General features: G+C 42.1%; 1 protein-coding gene across 1 annotated transcript in view; it reads right to left on the bottom strand.

The window, feature by feature from the left end:
- DOCK8 (dedicator of cytokinesis 8) overlaps positions 1 to 18941 on the bottom strand; it is a 138434-nt gene that overhangs the window by 7603 nt on the left and 111890 nt on the right. Inside the window, exons 34-44 of the mRNA XM_084629548.1 lie at positions 17244 to 17340; positions 14372 to 14506; positions 12364 to 12516; positions 11506 to 11664; positions 9937 to 10037; positions 9420 to 9612; positions 4661 to 4804; positions 3768 to 3899; positions 2696 to 2830; positions 2026 to 2115; positions 267 to 503 (exon numbers count right to left, since the gene is read on the bottom strand). Coding sequence (XP_084485674.1) covers positions 267 to 503; positions 2026 to 2115; positions 2696 to 2830; positions 3768 to 3899; positions 4661 to 4804; positions 9420 to 9612; positions 9937 to 10037; positions 11506 to 11664; positions 12364 to 12516; positions 14372 to 14506; positions 17244 to 17340 — 1576 coding nt within the window. The remainder of the gene's footprint in view (positions 1 to 266; positions 504 to 2025; positions 2116 to 2695; positions 2831 to 3767; positions 3900 to 4660; positions 4805 to 9419; positions 9613 to 9936; positions 10038 to 11505; positions 11665 to 12363; positions 12517 to 14371; positions 14507 to 17243; positions 17341 to 18941) is intronic.

Raw genomic sequence — 18941 nt, 5'->3', positions numbered from 1 at the left:
CTGCCATTAGCCTTACAATTGGGATGCTATGTGGAACACCCGTCTCCCCAATGCTCCAGATGCCAGCAGAAGCATGCATTCATGCATCCGTTGACCTAATCTACGGCATTTCTATAGTGCCAGTCAGTGTACAATTTAACAGAAATGTAAACTTTCCTCACCCAGCACGGAGCTTGAAATCATCCCCTTCCAACAACACCCTCAATCCCTATCTAATGGCTGAACTCCATACTCAAATTCACAGCTCTCACAAAGATGTCCATTACCTCTTCCTTTTGAATGACGTTGATTCTGGTTTTGACATAGGGGAAGGCATGCATTGTGGTTAGGATAGTATTCCTCTTGTACTGTTCACTCAGATCCCCCCTGGGGCGACCATCCATGGTGAAAGGGGTGGTGTACATGAAACGCCGGAGGCTGAAGTTCTTCTCAAAGTAGGTCACCCTGTCTTTCATCTCATACTCATCAAAATAGGGCTCCACAAATGTAATTTGTATGTAGGCCTGGAGGAGAGGGAAGGAAAAATCTTTGTTTTAATGCCAAGACAAATAAATGGAATGCAGAAAATATCATGGAGCCTCACAGTGAGCTGGCATGTACTAGACAAGCACACGGGCTATGGTTTGTTTATTATTAATTTGCTCTCACACACAGCAGGACCTCTCTGATTCTACCACAGCTGCAATGGCCTCATGTTGTCCAGAACCTGCTCAGAGGCCTCTGCGTTCTGTATCTCCACTTTCCTTTCCCTCACTTTGCGTCTGTACCATGCCCCTTCAAGTAATTTGTTACTGACCTCAATGGGGCAGGACTGGACTACCTAGGCGCTGAATATACCCTTGTGAAACCCTGCTGACTTAAATGAAGTTGCAATGGTGTGAGAGGAGAATTTGGCCCATTATGGGTTTAACCATTTGATTGAAACATACCAAAGAAAACTCACATGTTGGCCTCTAGGCAGTGACTGTATGTTTTCCAATCAAGATTGCCCATCGACTTTATTTTGGGGTTGGGGCGGGGGAGAAGTACTAAAGAAATCAAAATTCAGAACAGACAACACAAGTCTTATTTTTTCCACTCGTGTACCTTTTTTACTAATGTCAGCTCAATATAAACTAAGGAAAACAAGCACAGAAAGAAAAGAAAAAAAAGAAAAATGGAAACCACAAATATTAAACAAAAAATTGAAGGGGGAATAGATATAGTTTGCCACTATGCCCTGGAAAGTGATCAGGATTTCCTATCGTCATAATATGCTTATTCTGAACTCCGCACTGGCTGCAGATCTAATTCCAGGTGAACTTCAGTGTCTTAGTCTAAATAGAAAAGGATCTGGCTGTCTCAGAGACTGCCTCTTACTCCACGCTCAAGTCTTGTCTATGTATCTTAGGTACTTATCTGACCACCTAACAATCTTTAATGTATTTATCAACACCCCTGTGTAATGTTATCATTCCCATGGCACAGAAAGGGAATTGAGGCACCATGAAGCTAAGTGACTTTGCCCACAGTCACCTAGGAAGTCTGTAGTACAGCAGGGACTTGAACCCAGATCTCCAAAGTCCTAGGCTAGTGCCCCTAGCCAATGGACCATCCTTCCTCCCCTCTTGTGATGACTCTCTTCGTATTGCATTCTGAAGTCTATTACTCTGTTCCCAGGAGCTCTTATGTGGCACTGTCCATCTAGAGCTCACAGGTGCTAGTGCCTTTTATATTTGGAGAAACTGAAGCACTGAGGGGTGAAGTCCAGAGTCACACAGCAGGTCAGCTGCAGAGCAAGGAGGGACAGAGATCAGGGTGTCTGATTTACAGTCCAGTGCCCTATTCACTGGACCACGTTGCCACCCCAGGTTGTTTTATGATAGCTTTGGACATCAAATATGGACACACACACATCTCAGCTTTACTCATTGTCTGAGTCAGCATTAAGGTCTCACAGGCAGCTCCGCGCTCTCCTTTTTTTCAATCACTCAGTGCTCAGTTCTGTTCGCAGGACATGAATAGCTGGGCTAATACCTTCCGTACCTTATTGGGATGCAGCTTGCTTTTGTCTACAGGAGTGGAGTCTTTAATAACCTCCACAGCATCCTCCCCAAAGCACTGACCATAAAACCCCTGAAAAGGACAAAAATAATTATTCAGAGATGATTTTACCCATCCCCAATGCAATGCAAGTCATCTGTGCTGCTCTGATCAAGACCAGGAGTTGTGATAAGTTCTGGATTCAATGCAATAAGTAGGCTACAGTAAGGGTTAAAGTCTGCAGAGGCCTAGACACCTTACAGATGAAGTCCCAACACTGAATTGTTAAGTAAAAGGCAGAGTTCCAGCAAATGAGGGGGGAAACGAGGAATCTGTCATTGCTGCCCTAAGCAAAAGTTCAAAAGGATTCAAAACAAAACTCACATCCCCTCAGGTTAAGTCCCTGAATTCCTTATACAGGGAGGGACGCCAGCCACCTCAAGAATGGGACCACAGGGTAATGAAAACTCTGACATTACATCAACCTGCTGTAAAAGGGGCGGCAATCCAAGATATCAGATACAAAGACAGAATGATCTGAGATATAGATCAACTTGATTGACTTTTGTACATTACCATTACAGCTGCTGTGCTGTGACTTCTTTATTCACCCCCGTATTTTCTTAGAAAGCATAACACGAAGCAGGAAGTTATACAACTATGATCTCTTTACCTCAAGTCTGTGAGAAATCTCAGGAAGTTTAGTAATTGCAGGCTCTTTATAAACAAATTCCTGTTCATCTAAGTCCCCAAATTTGGATCCATAGAAACCAACACGGAAGTAAGTTCCAAACATTCGCTTTTGACCCTGATTGATAAAGGGGGGGGAAAAGTTTATATTTAGCTTTTCTTTCCTTAAATATAATCCAGTTGTTATGTCTTATTCATCTGATTTATACATGAGGAACCCCATGGACCTTAGGTTTGTCCACATTTCAGAGCAAAATATGGCCCTATATAATATCACCTAGTTTAACATAGCACAGTTCAATTTCCTATTAGGAAAAAAAAAAACTATAAAAGTTAAAAGGGGCACCGTTGGTTCAAATTTGGCTCAAAGTCTAGGTTTTGTATGAACTCACTTTTGCAAATCTAAAACAATAGAAATATTTCTTTTAAAAAAATTCCAGTGGAATCATTTTAAAAACAAACATTAATCAACATTCAAGTATTTGCAACTCTCAAAACTTTGTAGTATTGTAAAAGTCCACAAGAACCTGAAAGTGACTAGAAACAAAACTGACTGATCTATTTTCATTGTCCAAACCAAGAGAAATACAGAAACAACATGAATACTGAAAAGTAAATTAGGTTTTACAATTCTTCTGTTTTTGGAATCTAAGGCACAAGTAACATTGGCAAGAAAATTGTTTTTCTTTTTGAATGTGTATGGCCAAACGTAATCATGCCTGCTTTCACCTGATCTAAATTTTACCTGTGATCTTTTTTAACCCCTGTGTCCCTTTAAAATATTTTGAATGTTCTGTTAATCTCTTTGTATACATGTTGTTTATAATCCTCTCCCATGTCTCTCTGAGTCATTATGTTTCTCTTCAGTGTAGACTGTCCTTAATAGGCAAGATCTAAATTACAATAACATGTAGTCCAAAGCAGATGGAAACTCAGGTTAGAGGAAGGAAGTGCTCCCGTTTGGTTTGTATGGTTTTATCATCATCATCCCATACGCAAACACTGCAGCACAGCAACACACAACTTGCTCATAGAGAACCAGCAGTAGCAGGTACCTTGTTAATAATGCTGTCGAAGGCTTTTTGAAGCTTGCTGTGCGTAGAGGTAAGCTTCCTGAAGTCTCGATGTGCTTCCAGTATGGGGATGACAATTTTGTAGACCTCATTCACAGTTTCGTACAATCCCCCCTTGTAAGAGGAAATTAAAAAAAGGAAAGAAATTGAGTTTTCATGCACTATATAAAGAGATTGGATCTTCACTACAGGCATTGTAGGATGAGTTATTTTATAAGATCATTTTTCTGATATGATGCCTGTTTTAGCTTTTAAAAATCAGTAAAGTGATTATGAGCCTACAGGAGTATAATTTTATTACCATGTATTAATTTAGTAAAATGTCTTACCAAACATCCACAAAGCTCCTTAACGACGTATACATGTGCTGAGTTGGACGGAGTTTAACTACATGACTCCCCTTAAAGTAAATGTGATTTGTGAGGCTAAACTCTGGCTGTGCTCTGTATGAAAGTATATGGGTAACTCCTAGGGTCTACAGTCTATGCAGTAATATGAAGGTCTTTTTCAAATTTACTGTATCAGGATTATACCAGAGGGCTCAGTTCACCAAATTGCAAGCCCCAAGCAGTGATCAGTCTGCCTGCAGCTGGGGCACAGCAATCCCCCCTCCAGAAGTGGGCATGGCCAGCCTGGGAGCCAGTACTGGTGGGTGTCCTACAGGAGCCTCGGCAGAACGTTAAACTTGCCATTCCCCAGGGATAAGTCCCCACTCCATGCATCTACCACTGAGGGCACAAGAAGTGAAAACTGCACTCCCTTGCACTTACAGGAGTGAGTCTGACCCAATGGCCAAAATCGTCCCTGGGGTAACTCCAGTATCTTCAGCACAGTCATACAGGGATGAATTTGGCCCGCCCTGTCTATTCACTCACCGTGCTGAAGAGCTCTGCAGCTTGTTCCAGCAGCCCCACCAGGCCGCTCTCAGAGAAATACCTCCCAGAACATATCCCATCCTCATCTGGAGACAAAATATCATCCGAAACAGCAGATTCTTCCAGCACATTGGAGGAAATATTCTGAAATAGATCACAACAGAGACTGCCACAGGGCATGGAAACCAAAACCAACAGACTATCACAGAGGCACACCCTGCAACAGAGATTTTTCACTGACAAGAGCCTTAACACAACAGAAATAAAATAACAGAAGTCCAGCTGCTGGATACAAGGCTACGTTCCATAAAGAAGCTCTTATCACGTCATAAACCCCAGCACAAGAGATCAAAGGGCTTGTCACTAGAATCCCGACTTTTCCCTCCCACCTCAGTATTTTGAAACCAAACTTGCCACCAGTCCCAAAATTCCCTCTGCAGGCAAGAGACTTCCAGGCAGCTGCATTTCAGTGGGGGGTTAAAGGTTTCCATGGTGCTCATTTTCACTCTAACAACTCTTCCCCCTTGTCAGCTGAGCATAATTGCCTCCTCCATAAATCCTTCCAAGCTTAAATTTTCCATGCTTCATATCAGCCCAAAGGTGAATTATTCTGGGGAGTTTGCTAAATGGGTTTTGACTCCACTTATGCAAGTCTGAGAAAGTGCAATGCAGAGGATGTTGCTTTAGAAACCATAATATTGGAATTCTTTTTTACTTATACGTGTTTGATTTCTCAGTCTCAGTGCTCCTTAATGGTATTTTACTGCAGGTAACATATTAGAGCCTGAACCTGAAGGTAAGTTTCCCACTGAAGTCAATTTCTTAATGGAAGATATACTGAATAAAGCCCGCAGGATCAGGCATTTAAGTTTTTTTGGCCTCTTAGTAAAGTCTGGTAAATACTTTGGCATCCATTTGAATGAAAAGCAACATATAAATGCAAAATCATTATAACATTAGCATTGTTAAATTATATGTAAATACACATAAACATAAAGATACCCCAGCATCAGTAGCTTTCAATAGCTGCAACAATTTCTAGCTTTTGTTTTTAATTGAAAACATGTAGTCTCATGTTTTTAACAGAAAGTGACATTTGAACTCCGTCTCAGCTGGAGGAGAATGCCAGCTAGCTGGCAATTTGATTTCGGAACGGCCTTTTTCTAAAATGGCAGAGATCAAGTGCCACTACTATTGATCTGACTTAAAGTTCTGATAGCTCACATCAGTCACTGCACAGGGATACTCATCTCCACTGCAGCTTTATGGGCACATTTTCATAGAGTCTGAGATCAGAAGGGACCACTGTGATCATCTCATCTGTGATAATTTTTCCTTCTCTGTGGGAGAAATTCACTCTGTGCAGAGCACCCATACAAGGCCTGTGTGTAACTTTAGTCCCATTTAAACCCTAACGGGGAGTCCAAAGAACAGAGTGGCCAAAATGGGACTTCAGTGACACACAAAGCCTGTGCTTTCCCTAGCACAAAGGGGAACCTCACCCTATATTATTCATATCAAACATTCATCAGCACTAGAATTTGTTTAATTCTTATACACATTTATTTAAACTGCCAGGATTCAAAAATAATGGGAATTTGGAAGATACGTATAAACTTTTTTTGGCACTTCATTATTAATTCTTTTTTTGGCACTTCATTATTAATTAATTTATATCAGGATAGCCTTTAGAGGCCTCAATCGAGGTTCAGGGCCTCACTGTAATTCAAGCCACACAAAGCAAAAAGCCAATCCCTCAGCCAATCCCTGAGCTAAAGAGTTTACAATCTAGCTAACAAATGTAAAAGCAGCAAAGATCCAGACTAACACGGCTTCCCCTGTGATACCTAACAAATGTATTGCACTTTTCATCCCAGTATCCCAATGTGTTTTCACAGGCTGTTTAGTACTTGGAGTTTAGTACTGTCTTTTATGAGCCCTTTCATGGGAAATTTAAGAGAATTCGGAGCAGTGATTTATTATAAAGGGGAAGCCGAGGAAATTGCAGCCATCAAATTATCTGTTCATTGGCTCTAAATATTTTCCCACAGCCCCTTTCTACTGGCTCAGAACTGTGGTATCTGAGCACCTCTTCTATACATTTCTGTGGTTTGCGTTATCTTTTGAAAAATGTACGCAGGACAACATTCCATTTACTTTGGTCTGCAGCTTTTGTCTTGATCTGCAAGACTTTGGTGTGTCTCCCCACCTTCTATATCTAGGAATTTCACAAATAAGTTAGAGAGAAAGTGGGTGAGGTAATTTCTTTTATTGGCTCAACTTCAGCTGGGGAGAGAGAAAGGCTTTTGAGCTTACACAGCGCTCTTCTTCACCTCTGTGTAAGCTCAAAAACTTGTCCCTCTCACCAGCAGAAGTTGGTCCAATAAAGATATTACCTCTCCCACCTTGTATCTCTAATACCCTAGGACCAACATGGCTACAACAGCACTGCATACAACAAATAAGTTACTGATTCAGATGATCCTGAATATTTTAGCATCCAGGCAACACTTTGGGTAGCTGTATCCAGTTTCACACTCACATAAGCTGCAGAATTCCAAAGCTCCTGAACTTGCATGATCCTAACAGCAATTTGTTTAATCCTTGGATTAATTAATTTAATTCTGGACATTTAGAGGAGCTTACAGAACAACAGACAAGTTTCAATTCTGAATAGTCTATAATCTCTTTGAGTCACATATACTTAGTTTTCCTTAAGAAAAGCCAACATTTCTAAATAGCACAAACTCAAGGGGCTTGATTCTCATTTATGCAACATACATCCTGGCTCAGGGAATATAAAGTGGCCTTAAAGTAGATGTAAATGTAATTTACGCTCCCTTTGAGTCCCCTTTACTCAGTGTAAAGGGGACTTTGTGTAACTGACAATCAGGCCCAAGATGAATTCTGTTGAAGGAAAGATTTTAAGGTCTACAATGCTAATAAGCTATGTATGTGCATTCTTACAATATACTGTTCTGTCTGGCACAGCATAAAGAGCAAATGTGATGCTACTGGTTAGTATAAGGGGCTGGGCATTGGAATTCAAGACTCTACTAATAATTTTGTGAGGGACCTAGGGAAAGTCATTCAATCTCTCTATGCCTCAGGTTACCCACCTGTAAAATTGGGATAGTACTACTGCTGACCTAACATAATATTTATATACTAATATTTTACATTTTTATAGCACCTGCCATCCAACAGCTCAAAGTATATCACAAACATTTCTTAGATTGTAAGCTCTTTGGCATAGGAAGTGTCTTTTTTACTTTTGTATTTGTACAACACCCAGCACAGTGGGGTCCTGGTCCATGACTGGGGCTCCTAGGTGCTTCAGTAATACAAATAATAACAATAATAAAGCACTTTGAGCTGACAAGTATTCTCATCTTTCTCATTTTAGAGATAAGGAAACAGAAAGCGGTCCAGTGGGTGACTGACCCAAGATCACATAATAAGTATGAGCCCAGGCTCTGAATAAAACCCAGATGGTCTCACCAATCTTGTGCTTTAGCCACAAGATCATCCCTTCCACTCTCAGCCTTACCTCAGAGGCACTGCAAGGCTTAAGTAATGTTTGTAAAGTGCTTGGAGATCCTCACTTGAAAGGCTCAGTAATAATGCCCACCATTTTGCCTTTTTACAGAGCAAACTGAAACCTCAATTCTGCTCAGATAAATGGCTATGTCATTGAGGGGTTTCTGGATCCTTAAGCAAGAATATTTTTTCATCACCTCTCTACTACAGAGCACTATGGCTCAACTGTCCTTTTTCCAGACATGTATTTTGATGAGAAGAGCAGATCCACCTGGGATGCTTCTAGACACTATTTGATGTTGAAAAAATCAGTGGATTCTAGCTGAGTAAACGAGACAAGATTTCCTACCAAATGATGGTATGGAATACCTTTGGTGTGTCTCCCCACCTTCTATATCTAGGAATTTCACAAATAAGTTAGAGAGAAAGTGGGTGAGGTAATTTCTTTTATTGGCTCAACTTCAGCTGGGGAGAGAGACAGGCTTTTGAGCTTACACGGTGCTCTTCTTCACCTCTGTGTAAGCTCAGGACAACTGTAGAAATCCTAGGTTGGACTGACACTTTTAAGGAGGTCTCTCTTCCATTGGTGCACAGGTAGATAATTCATTTAAATAAATGCTAGTTACATGTTAAAAAAAGCCACACGTTGGTGAGAAATTAGCCCTTTATGTTTAGAATGTTTCTTGTGCATCTGATTCAATTAATAGGCATGAGTTGCCTACAAATGAGGTGCTTACTTGCTCTATTTTGTGGCTGCTATGTCATTCAGCTACAGACTACACCTTAGACATTTAATGTACCTAAAATTGGAGCTACCCATTCAGTAATAATAATAACTTTCATTCTAAAGTATCCAAAAGTGCTTCAGAATTAGATATCTACCAAATTTTCAGCTACTTCCGGGATGGAAGCATTGTCTAACAGCCTACGGCAAAACTATGAAACAGTTTCAGGTAGGAAGTAAAGTATACAGCTAAAGTATTCAATAAAGTATTCCAGCAGTCTAGCAACAGTTGGTCCCAACTCAGTGTTAAGCAACGAGGTCTGGTGGCAAACTAAGGTCTGGAGAAAAGGGGTACATTATACAACTGTTGAATGTTGCCTTCTAGATAGTCCAGATGTGGATTCAGTTAACTGGCTCTGATTGGTGCCAGGCAACTCCTCCCCAAAGTCACTAGAAGAGTTCCCAGATACAGAAAAAAACGCATATTATTTCTACCTGAAAGCTGACGCTGCCCACTGGCAGGTACTTGTGATCCTCTAGCATGCTCAGGTATTCTGCAACCAGAGCGGCAGCATGGACCAGGCACATGGCTGCCTCAGTGTAGCACTTCTTCTTGGCGTGTTTCTCTGCCATGTTCTGTAGCCAAGTCAGCCTCAAGTCAGGTGATGTCTGATACCCTTTGGCAATTCTAGCAACACAGGTCAAGAAATAGATTTGAATTGGTTTCTTTTCTTTCTTTAAAAAAATACGTATCTATCGTCATAAGTGCTTACAATGTGCATATTGCATCACAAATGAAATTGAAAATTGGCTTATAAAAATCTTTTAAAATGTAGAGAATTGACTGGTGCACGTTGTATGTTACATCATAAGGAAAAAGCTCCTTTTGCCTAAACACTGCACCTGGAGAGCTTGTCAGTAAGAAATACTTGGGGATCTCTCTCAAAACCCCACAGGCCCTTTGTGTTTCCTTCATTTTAATTCATTCAACAACAGCATGAGAAGGTTTCACCTGTACATGAGATCCATGAGCATCTCTGGATCTTCCTGAAACTCCCTCATTTTCACTGTGTCTGACAAGATACTGTTCAGATTACGTAGCAGCTCCTTCACCTGGAGATACACACACATAAAACCCACACATGCTTCAGGGTTTGATTAAAAGTTCAGCATCAACACAAGATGATTTACTGTTTACTCTATTAACTGTTGGCACAAAGAAAAGTCACAGTGCAGGACTGTGAAGTGCAGGCTTTACCAATCATATTCATTCAGCAAGCAACTAACAGAACAATGACATGGCAAAAGACACACACACACAATAGCTTTATCGAATCAAATCAAACAAGTCCATCTCCTTTTGTTCATGAACTCTATAATACTTATCCCTAAATGGAGTGCAACTTCTGGTTCAGGAAAATTGCAATATAATGTTAAGCAGATGTTTTTGCAATTCTTAGCACCAGATGTTTCATTATCTCACAGTTAGACATGGTGGTTGCTAGTAATGCAGTCACTTCCTTATGAACTGAAAAGAGAGGGATTTTTTTTTAAACTAAGGTTTCCATACATAGCTGTCTTGCTCTGATAATGGGGAAAATGACAGGTTTCAGAGTAGCAGCCATGTTAGTCTGTATTCGCAAAAAGAAAAGGAGGACTAGTGGCACCGTAGAGACTAACCCATTTATTTGAGCATAAGCTTTCGTGAGCTACAGCTCGCTTCATCGGATGCATGCTGCATCCGATGAAGCGAGCTGTAGCTCACGAAAGCTTATGCTCAAATAAATGGGTTAGTCTCTACGGTGCCACTAGTCCTCCTTTTCTTTTTGGAAAATGACAGGTTCCCATTTCTCATGACGGTTATGAAATCATCGTGATTTATAAAGCGGGATGCATAAAAGGGGAAATTTGATTAGCCAACATGTGTGCCAAACTGTGAGTGAAACCAGGGTAACTCAAGTGACCAGGAATAATTAGAGATGCTACCTGTATATTTCATTTTAAAATAATATATTCCCTTTATACAGGAACTGTTTGGGTAGTTGGAAGAACTTAAGCTTTCAGTTTCGTAACTCAACCACACAAAGAAGTGCAAATATCCTAAGTGCATAACTTCTAGGCTGTTGCCTTTAAAATAAGGTTTGTCATTTTTCACTGACAGCTTTGGGTTTTGGAGGAATGGAGGTAAGTTATGTTTTCAGATTGGCAGTACTATGGTAATGACACAAATTCCAGTCTCAGATACTGTACATGGATGTAGCTCCTTCTGGATTCAAGGGGAATCATGTATACATAGCTCAGAGAAGAATCTAACCTACAGTAAGTTCTACTTGGATCACTGTAAGGTTATCCCATGGAATTATGCTCAGCTTTTACTCCAGACATCCTTGATATTGTCTAGATTGTTCTGATTTTAAAAGTGTGGCCCTTCATTAAATTAGAGATGGGTGCAAGCAGCAACATCTGCACCCCAATTTTCAATATTACTGGTTTAGGAATGCTCAGGTGTGGAGATCTCATTCCAGTGCATCTCAAGATGAGAGGTCCTGAAGAAAGCATCAGAAGCCACAAAAAGCCTAACCTGGCCTGGAAACAGGGTTGGCTGCATGTCCATATCTTCTTCTGCATACGCCAAGATCGTTCGTAAGGATCTTCTGAGGTACTCCTCATTGAAATCAGATGATTTACCAACCAGAGAGGCCAGGGACATTGTCACCTGCATCTTCACTCTTGCAAAATTCTTTATAGGTAGGGGGGAGAAAGAAAAACAAAGGCCATGCAATAGCTACAAGGTGTACGGATTCAAATGTATTAATTTGCCACAGACACCATACATTTTTATTCATTTGTGTGCTCTTGGGATGTAAACCCGCATCTTTTCTACTTATTTAAATACAATGGGCCAAGTGTACCTACTTATGCCATCTGTCATTTTGGCCCAGTACTTTACATGTGAACACCTTAGGGCTACATGGTGTCTTAGGCTATGTATCTATGCAGAGTGTAAGGGGAAGTAAGAATCCCCTCTGTCACATTCCCTGAACATGCTACCTGGACCGTAGGTCCAGGCACATAGGTGTAGGAGAGCTATCTGCACCTGCTAGACCCCATCAGAACAGCTGGATAATGAGTAGGTGGAGTCCTGGCTCCCTTCCCTCAATGAGCCAGCGAGTGAAGCTGAGCTTGTGGGAGATGTTGGGGGAGTGGGAATGTTGCAATTTGCTGCTGATATAGGCCAGCAAACAAACAAACTATCATTTGCCACCCACAGAGCAGGAGGCAAGGAGGGTAGGAATTGTGCCTCAGAGGTGTGCCTGCAAAAGCACAGCACCTCCTCCTTACATACAAATCTTTTCAATTTGTTATCATTTTTAGTATTGGTTTTAAACTCTAATGCAAAAGAGTGGCATCAAATTCTTTGCTGTATCTAATAACTTACACTGATGGAGCTGAAACTGTGTCTCATGAGGAGGTAAAGGGTAGCACAGGCTTGAATTCGTGTGATGTCTATGCTGCTGCTGCAGTGATGGAGAACTCTTTGACATAGGTCAGCACACTGCTCCATCTCCTCTTCAAACAGCAAGTCTCCAAACTAAGAGAGGCAGAGAAGACACCATCAGGGCATTCGACCCCAAGCATTCAAATGTCACGAGTCAGGCTCAAAAAATCATGAGATTTAAAGACCATACTGTTTGGGTTCTTTTGATGTGGCTTCTGGTTTCTCAACCTTTCCTCCAGACCTAGGAGGGCTAGAAATTTACTCTTTGAAAAAATAAACAAAAGCTATGATTCTCAGATGATCTCATGACTCCAGGAGCTTTAAGCAAAACACCAAATATGGCAAGATTTGCAGTAAGATTGTGAGAGTTGGTATTTCAAGACTTTAAGCACACCAACACAAAGGGGTGAAGAAATATGCCAACAGTGCACTGAGAATATGGAACTAATTGGATATTTTCACATCCTGCTGGCACCCTATCCCCTGGCACCACACAATTTCATTCTCCCCAAAACTTCCAGCACTAAGCTCCATCCGAGACCCTGCTCCAAACTTTTGATTTATGATAGGTTTGAGACACACAGATTGCTATCGGTTCTGGTAGCCCCACAATGTGCTTGGCACTGTGAAATACAAAGAAGGCAACTTCCCTGAAGAGCTCACATTCTAAACAGAATACATATAGATACACATCTACTGTTTGTGCATAGATAGGAACTTAGAAGGTGTGCATGTAACAATGAACACATGCCATTATCTCTCTCTGTTTCAACCCTTGTGTGCCTCTTTCTGAGCCTCCACCCTTGGGTCATTGTCTTATCTGTCTGTGTTATGTCTAACCTACATTGCAAACTCTTTGGCACAGGGTCCCATCATTTTTATTTGGTTTATAAAGCAACGTGCACACACCTATAGTGCATTATAAAGAGTTAGAATGGTTGCTTCATAAATTACAGTACCAAATCATGTTAATTGGAAGATACACTCATTATTATTACTGAAATCTGTCATAAGTCACTTTAACTGGAAGATTCCAAAGATAATTAAATTTCCATTGTACTTTATGAGTTTCATAACTACTCAGGAAACTACCCTATCATTAATCTTATCTGCTTATCCATATTTAATGGAAGACAGACACTAATTTGGGCACAATTATTCTGTTTGTTTGTTTTTTACATTTAGGATCTTCACAAATTCTTTTTGGAAATCCTTTTTCAGAGGAGAATGACTCCTTTGCCAGGTGCTAAAATATTCTGAATAAGGCTCTTCTCTTAGGACTCTATATTAAAAGATAACAAATCTGGTATGATTCATGTTATAAAGACAGTAGGCCAAAATCTGCCCTTATTTGCTCCTGTGAAACTGTATTAACTTCAGCAGGGATGCACCAGGGAAAGTGTGGGGATAATTTGTGTTAGTATTTAGAAAAAAAATAGTATAAAATATACCAACAAACTCAAATTCTCATCTCAATTACACGTGCTTAAAGGGGGAAGAATTCCACTTAGTTCAGGTGATTGACATCCGTGTAACTGATCTGAAATTAGTCTTGAGGCTGTAATAATCTAATTTCTACTATATTCATGAATTCAGCACAATCAAATTCCTGAAAATTTAAATAACTATTTTAACTGAAGTGACCAATCCTTTTGGGTGGAATTTTGCTATACATTTTTATCAGTATAATTTTCTGTGTTCATTGATACATTGCTAGAAGCAAAAACAATACAATACTTTTATTCCACCTGAGTTGTTCCATCCATGTTATCAACAATATTTCCAAGGACTGGAAGCAGACAGCCCTGCGCAATCATTAACGGTCATGCATGCACCAGCGTGTCTGTACAAAACACCTGTTCTGATGGGTGCAACTGGGTTTCCACTCTGAAAATGTGGCTCTAATGTCTTAACCAGAAAGACAGAAACAAGTATTTTAAGCGTTTACCTTGGCAATGAGGGCTCTGAGTGTGGCAAAGCAATGAGTCAGGTATGTGGTGCTCTGATCACAGCTGAGAGAATTTACCAGGACCTTCAGCACACCTCCCAAAAGGTTATCTTTGCAGTCTACAGCCGAGCTCGCCTACACACAGAGAAGAACAGTATTCACGTAACTAGGCAAGCTAACAGGAAACAGAAGCACAGGGACCAAAGTTCTCTTCTATTGTCCAGGAGACCAAGATTGGAATCCCTCGCAGGCTGCAAACAAAATGCTTCACCACACTGTGTTTTATCTTACAAAACAGGAACAGGGAAGTCGCTTCTCATGGATCAGGGTAGAAAGGGAAAGAGGCGTCCTCCCTGTGCCTCTCAGTGTTCCAAGGATCCTTCCTATCCATTGTGAACTCAGCACATTTCTATACGCACCCTCAAAGTCCCACGTTTTCATAGAATCATAGAATATCAGGGTTGGAAGGGACCTCAGGAGGTCACCTAGTCCAACCCCCTGCTCAAAGCAGGACCAATCCCCGACAAAATCATCCCAGCTAGGGCTTTGTCAAGCCTGACCTTAAAAACTTCTAGGGAAGGAGATTCCACCACCTCCCTAGGTAAAACTTTCCCTCGGTAAAATTTCATAATCTTCCTGCTGGCTGAGTCTTTTTTATGTGGCTTTAAAGAACTACATGGCACTCCCTTTGGAGGGCATCACTTTTCTAATGCCAGGGGTTACAGCGGAATACAAGGTGAAGGTGTTCTGCACTGACTCCACATGCTCACATCCCAGCAGGCAGATCCTCAGATGGGATAAATTGTCATGGTTCCACTGTAACCACTGTACCCTGAGCTGAGGACCTGGCCTCTTCATGTTAAGGGCCTGATCTGGCAAGTTGCTTCAAATGGGCAGACCCTTGTGCCAATGGGGCTCCAAGCAGGCATAAGGGTTGTCCTGTGCAGAGCCCTTTGTAGGATTGGGGACTAAAAACCGAGATCTCACAGGACAACGCAGAGCAATGCCACAGGTCCATCAGGAAACAGAGAAGGAGTACTTGTGGCACCTTAGAGACTAACAAATTCATTTGAGCATAAGCTTTCGTGAGCTACAGCTCACTTCATCGGATGCATTCAGTGGAAAATACAGTGGGGAGATTTATATACACAGAGAACATGAAACAATGGGTGTTACCATACACACTGTAAGGAGAGTGATCAGGTAAGGTGAGCTATTACCAGCAGGAGAGCGGGGAGGGGGGACCTTTTGTAGTGATAATCAAGGTGGGCCATTTCCAGCAGTTGACAAGAACGTCTGAGGAACAGCAGGCAGGGGGGTGGTGGGAAATAAACATGGGGAAATAATTTTACTTTGTATAATGACCCATCCACTCCCAGTCTTTATTCAAGCCTAAGTTAATTGTATCCAGTTTGCAAATTAATTCCAATTCAGCAGTCTCTCGTTGGACTCTGTGGACACAGTTGGCAACTTCTCCAACGCATCATCAAGGATCTACAGCCTATCCTGAAGGATGACCCATCACTCTCACAGATCTTGGAAGACAGGCCAGTCCTTGCTTACAGACAGGCCCCCAACCTGAAGAAAATACTCACCAACAACCACACACCCATACAACAGAACCACTAACCCAGGAACCTATCCATGCAACAAAGCCTGTTGCCAACTGTGTCCACATATCTATTCGGGGGACACCATCATAGGACCTAATCACATCAGCCACACTATCAGAGGCTCATTCACCTGCACATCTCCCAATGTGATATATGCCATCATGTGCCAGCAATGCCCCTCTGCCATGTACATTGGCCAAACCGGACAGTCTCTACGTAAAAGAATAAATGGACACAAATCAGACGTCAAGAATTATAACATTCAAAAACCAGTTGGAGAACACTTCAATCTCTTTGGTCACTCGATTACAGACCTAAAAGTGGCAATTCTTCAACAAAAAACCTTCAAAAACAGACTCCAACGAGAGACTGCTGAATTGAAATTAATTTGCAAACTGGATACAATTAACTTAGGCTTGAATAAAGACTGGGAGTGGATGGGTCATTATACAAAGTAAAACTATTTCCCCTTATTTATACCCCCCAACCCCCACCCCGCCCGCTGTTCCTCAGACGTTCTTGTCAACTGCTGGAAATGGCCCACCTTGATTATTACTACAAAAGGTTTTTTTCCCCCTCACTCTCCTGCTGGTAATAGCTCACCTTACCTGATCACTCTCCTTACAGTGTGTATGGTAACACCCATTGTTTCATGTTCTCTGTGTATATAAATCTCCCCACTGTATTTTCCACTGAATGCAACCGATGAAGTGAGCTGTAGCTCACGAAAGCTTATGCTCAAATAAATTTGTTAGTCTCTAAGGTGCCACAAGTCCTCCTTTTCCTTTTGCAGATACAGACTAACACGGCTGCTACTCTGAAAGTCCATCAGGCCAGCCCAATCCCAAATGTTTAAGATCCTCAGACAAATTCCTGAAATAAATGTAGATCCTTCTTTCCTCCACCCTCCTCAGTCAGAGCTGAGAAACCCCAGTGCCCTCTAAAGCCAACTGAAATTGGATTTCAAGTACTGTTATAAATAACCGGGGCCAAAGTCTCTTCTCAGTTACACGGCTGCAACCCCACTGCGTGAAAGGGGCTTGCACCAACAGATGACAATTTTGCCCTTGGGGTCTTTTTTGTTTTGTTTTTTAAAAACATGCTGGGATAACGAAGGATAATTTTTTATTTATTTCAGATTGTAAATGTTTCCAAGGTCTTTTTAATTAAAATGTACTGCCTAAGAGAGAAATGAATCCCACTCACTTTGGCATCCAGGATGCCAGGACTGGCCTAGAGCTAACCGTGCAGTTTCTCACCTGGATGATATTCTCCTGCATATCTAGGATGATCAAATTAGCTTCTGTAGCCAGGTTTCCACTGATCAGAGCTTCTTGATCTAGCTCAGCTTTTGTTCTATGAAAAGAAGGTCTTATTAAAGCATACAGTAAGTACCTCATTAGCTGGAATAATAACCTACTGTATAAACCAGGGCAAAGTAAAAGTGACAGCATTTTGAATATTCCCATAGGGACAAGCAACAATCACCTTGTTGAAGGGCATTTCCTAAGGACTACTGGGTAATTGGGAGGAGTTGGTACTTTAGACCAGTGGTTTTCAAACTTTTTTTCTGGTGACCCAGTTGAAGAAAACTGTTGATGTCCATGACCCAGTGGAGCTGGGGCAGAGGGGTTTGGGGTGGTGGGAGGGGCTCAGGGCTGGGGCAGAGGGTTGGGGAGCAGGGGTGAGGGCTGCAGGGGTGAGAGGTTTGGGGTGCGGGAGGGGGCTCTGGGGTGGGGGGGGCTCAGGCCTGGGGCACAGGATTGGGGCGCGGGCTTACCGGTCAGCAGTGCAGTGGGGTTGCTAAGGAAGGCATCGTGCCTGTCCTGGCACTGCAGACTGTGCTGAGCCGCGGAAGTGGCCAGCAGCAGGTCTGGTTCCTGGGCAGAGGTGTGCAAGTGGCTCTGCGTGGCTCTCGCCCACAGGCACTGCCCCCCAGTTCCTATTGGCCAGGAACCAGCCAATGGGAGTTCAGAGCCAGTACTCGGGCAGTGCATGGAGCTCTGGGGCCACCCTGCCTAGGGGCCAGACCTGCTGCTGGCTGCTACTGGGGCGCAGTGCGGTGTCAGAACAGGTAGGGACTAGCCTGCTTTAGTCAGGCAGCACCACCGATGGGACTTTTAATGGCCCGGCTGGCGGTGCTGACCAGAGCTGCTGTGACCCAGTGCCTTACATTCTGTGACCCAGTACTGGGTTGCGACCCGCTGTTTGAAAACCACTGCTTTAGACCATTGATCCCCAAGAAAAGCCCTACAACTAGGCCGACGGATATTTTTAAATAGAAGATGCAGTTTCCTTTGGCACAATAATATCCTAATAATGAGCAATATTTATAAAATGATGCCATGCCCCACCCCAGGGAGGGATGGACTGAGGTGTATGAGAAGAGGCAGCAAGTCCCATACACTTGAGGCCACTACAGCAAAAGGCGCCATCGCCAGTCGATTTAAGAAGGGATGGTGGCATCCCTAAAAAGAGTCGAGGGAATGATGGGGCAAAGAGCAAACCTGTATCATGACAAGGCTCAGGGAGGAGGTCTGGAACATAGGCCCTCTAGATCTTTCAGCAGGATGATGACTTGAGCCTGATGAATTATTTGTAACCCAAAAAAATGACAAAGTTCATCTACTCGCTGACCCTGAGTTACCCAGGATCATGAGGTGGTTTGCTCAGCTGTATTCATTATTACTTCTGGGCTCCAGTACGTTTGCAAACTCTCAGTTGAGAGTATTCAGTATTTGAAATCAGAGCTGTTCTGACAGGACTCATCACTCACGTGGTGTGTTTCTGTCCCCTGGCTGGATGAATGACTCTTACCATCAGGTGTCTGGTGTGAATTCACAATTTGCTTTTTGTGAATGTTCTACTACGTTTGCTACATTTCTACTACATTTGCTTCAAAATTTATATTGGGATGCGGCTGGAATCTCAGCTATTGAAGACCAGCATGGCCATCT

The sequence above is a fragment of the Lepidochelys olivacea genome (assembly GCF_965140295.1).
Source record: "Lepidochelys olivacea isolate rLepOli2 genome assembly, chromosome: 5".
NCBI lineage: Eukaryota > Metazoa > Chordata > Testudines > Cheloniidae > Lepidochelys > Lepidochelys olivacea.
Note: the sequence above shows the minus strand (reverse complement) of the source record. Positions and strands in the feature narration are given on the sequence as shown.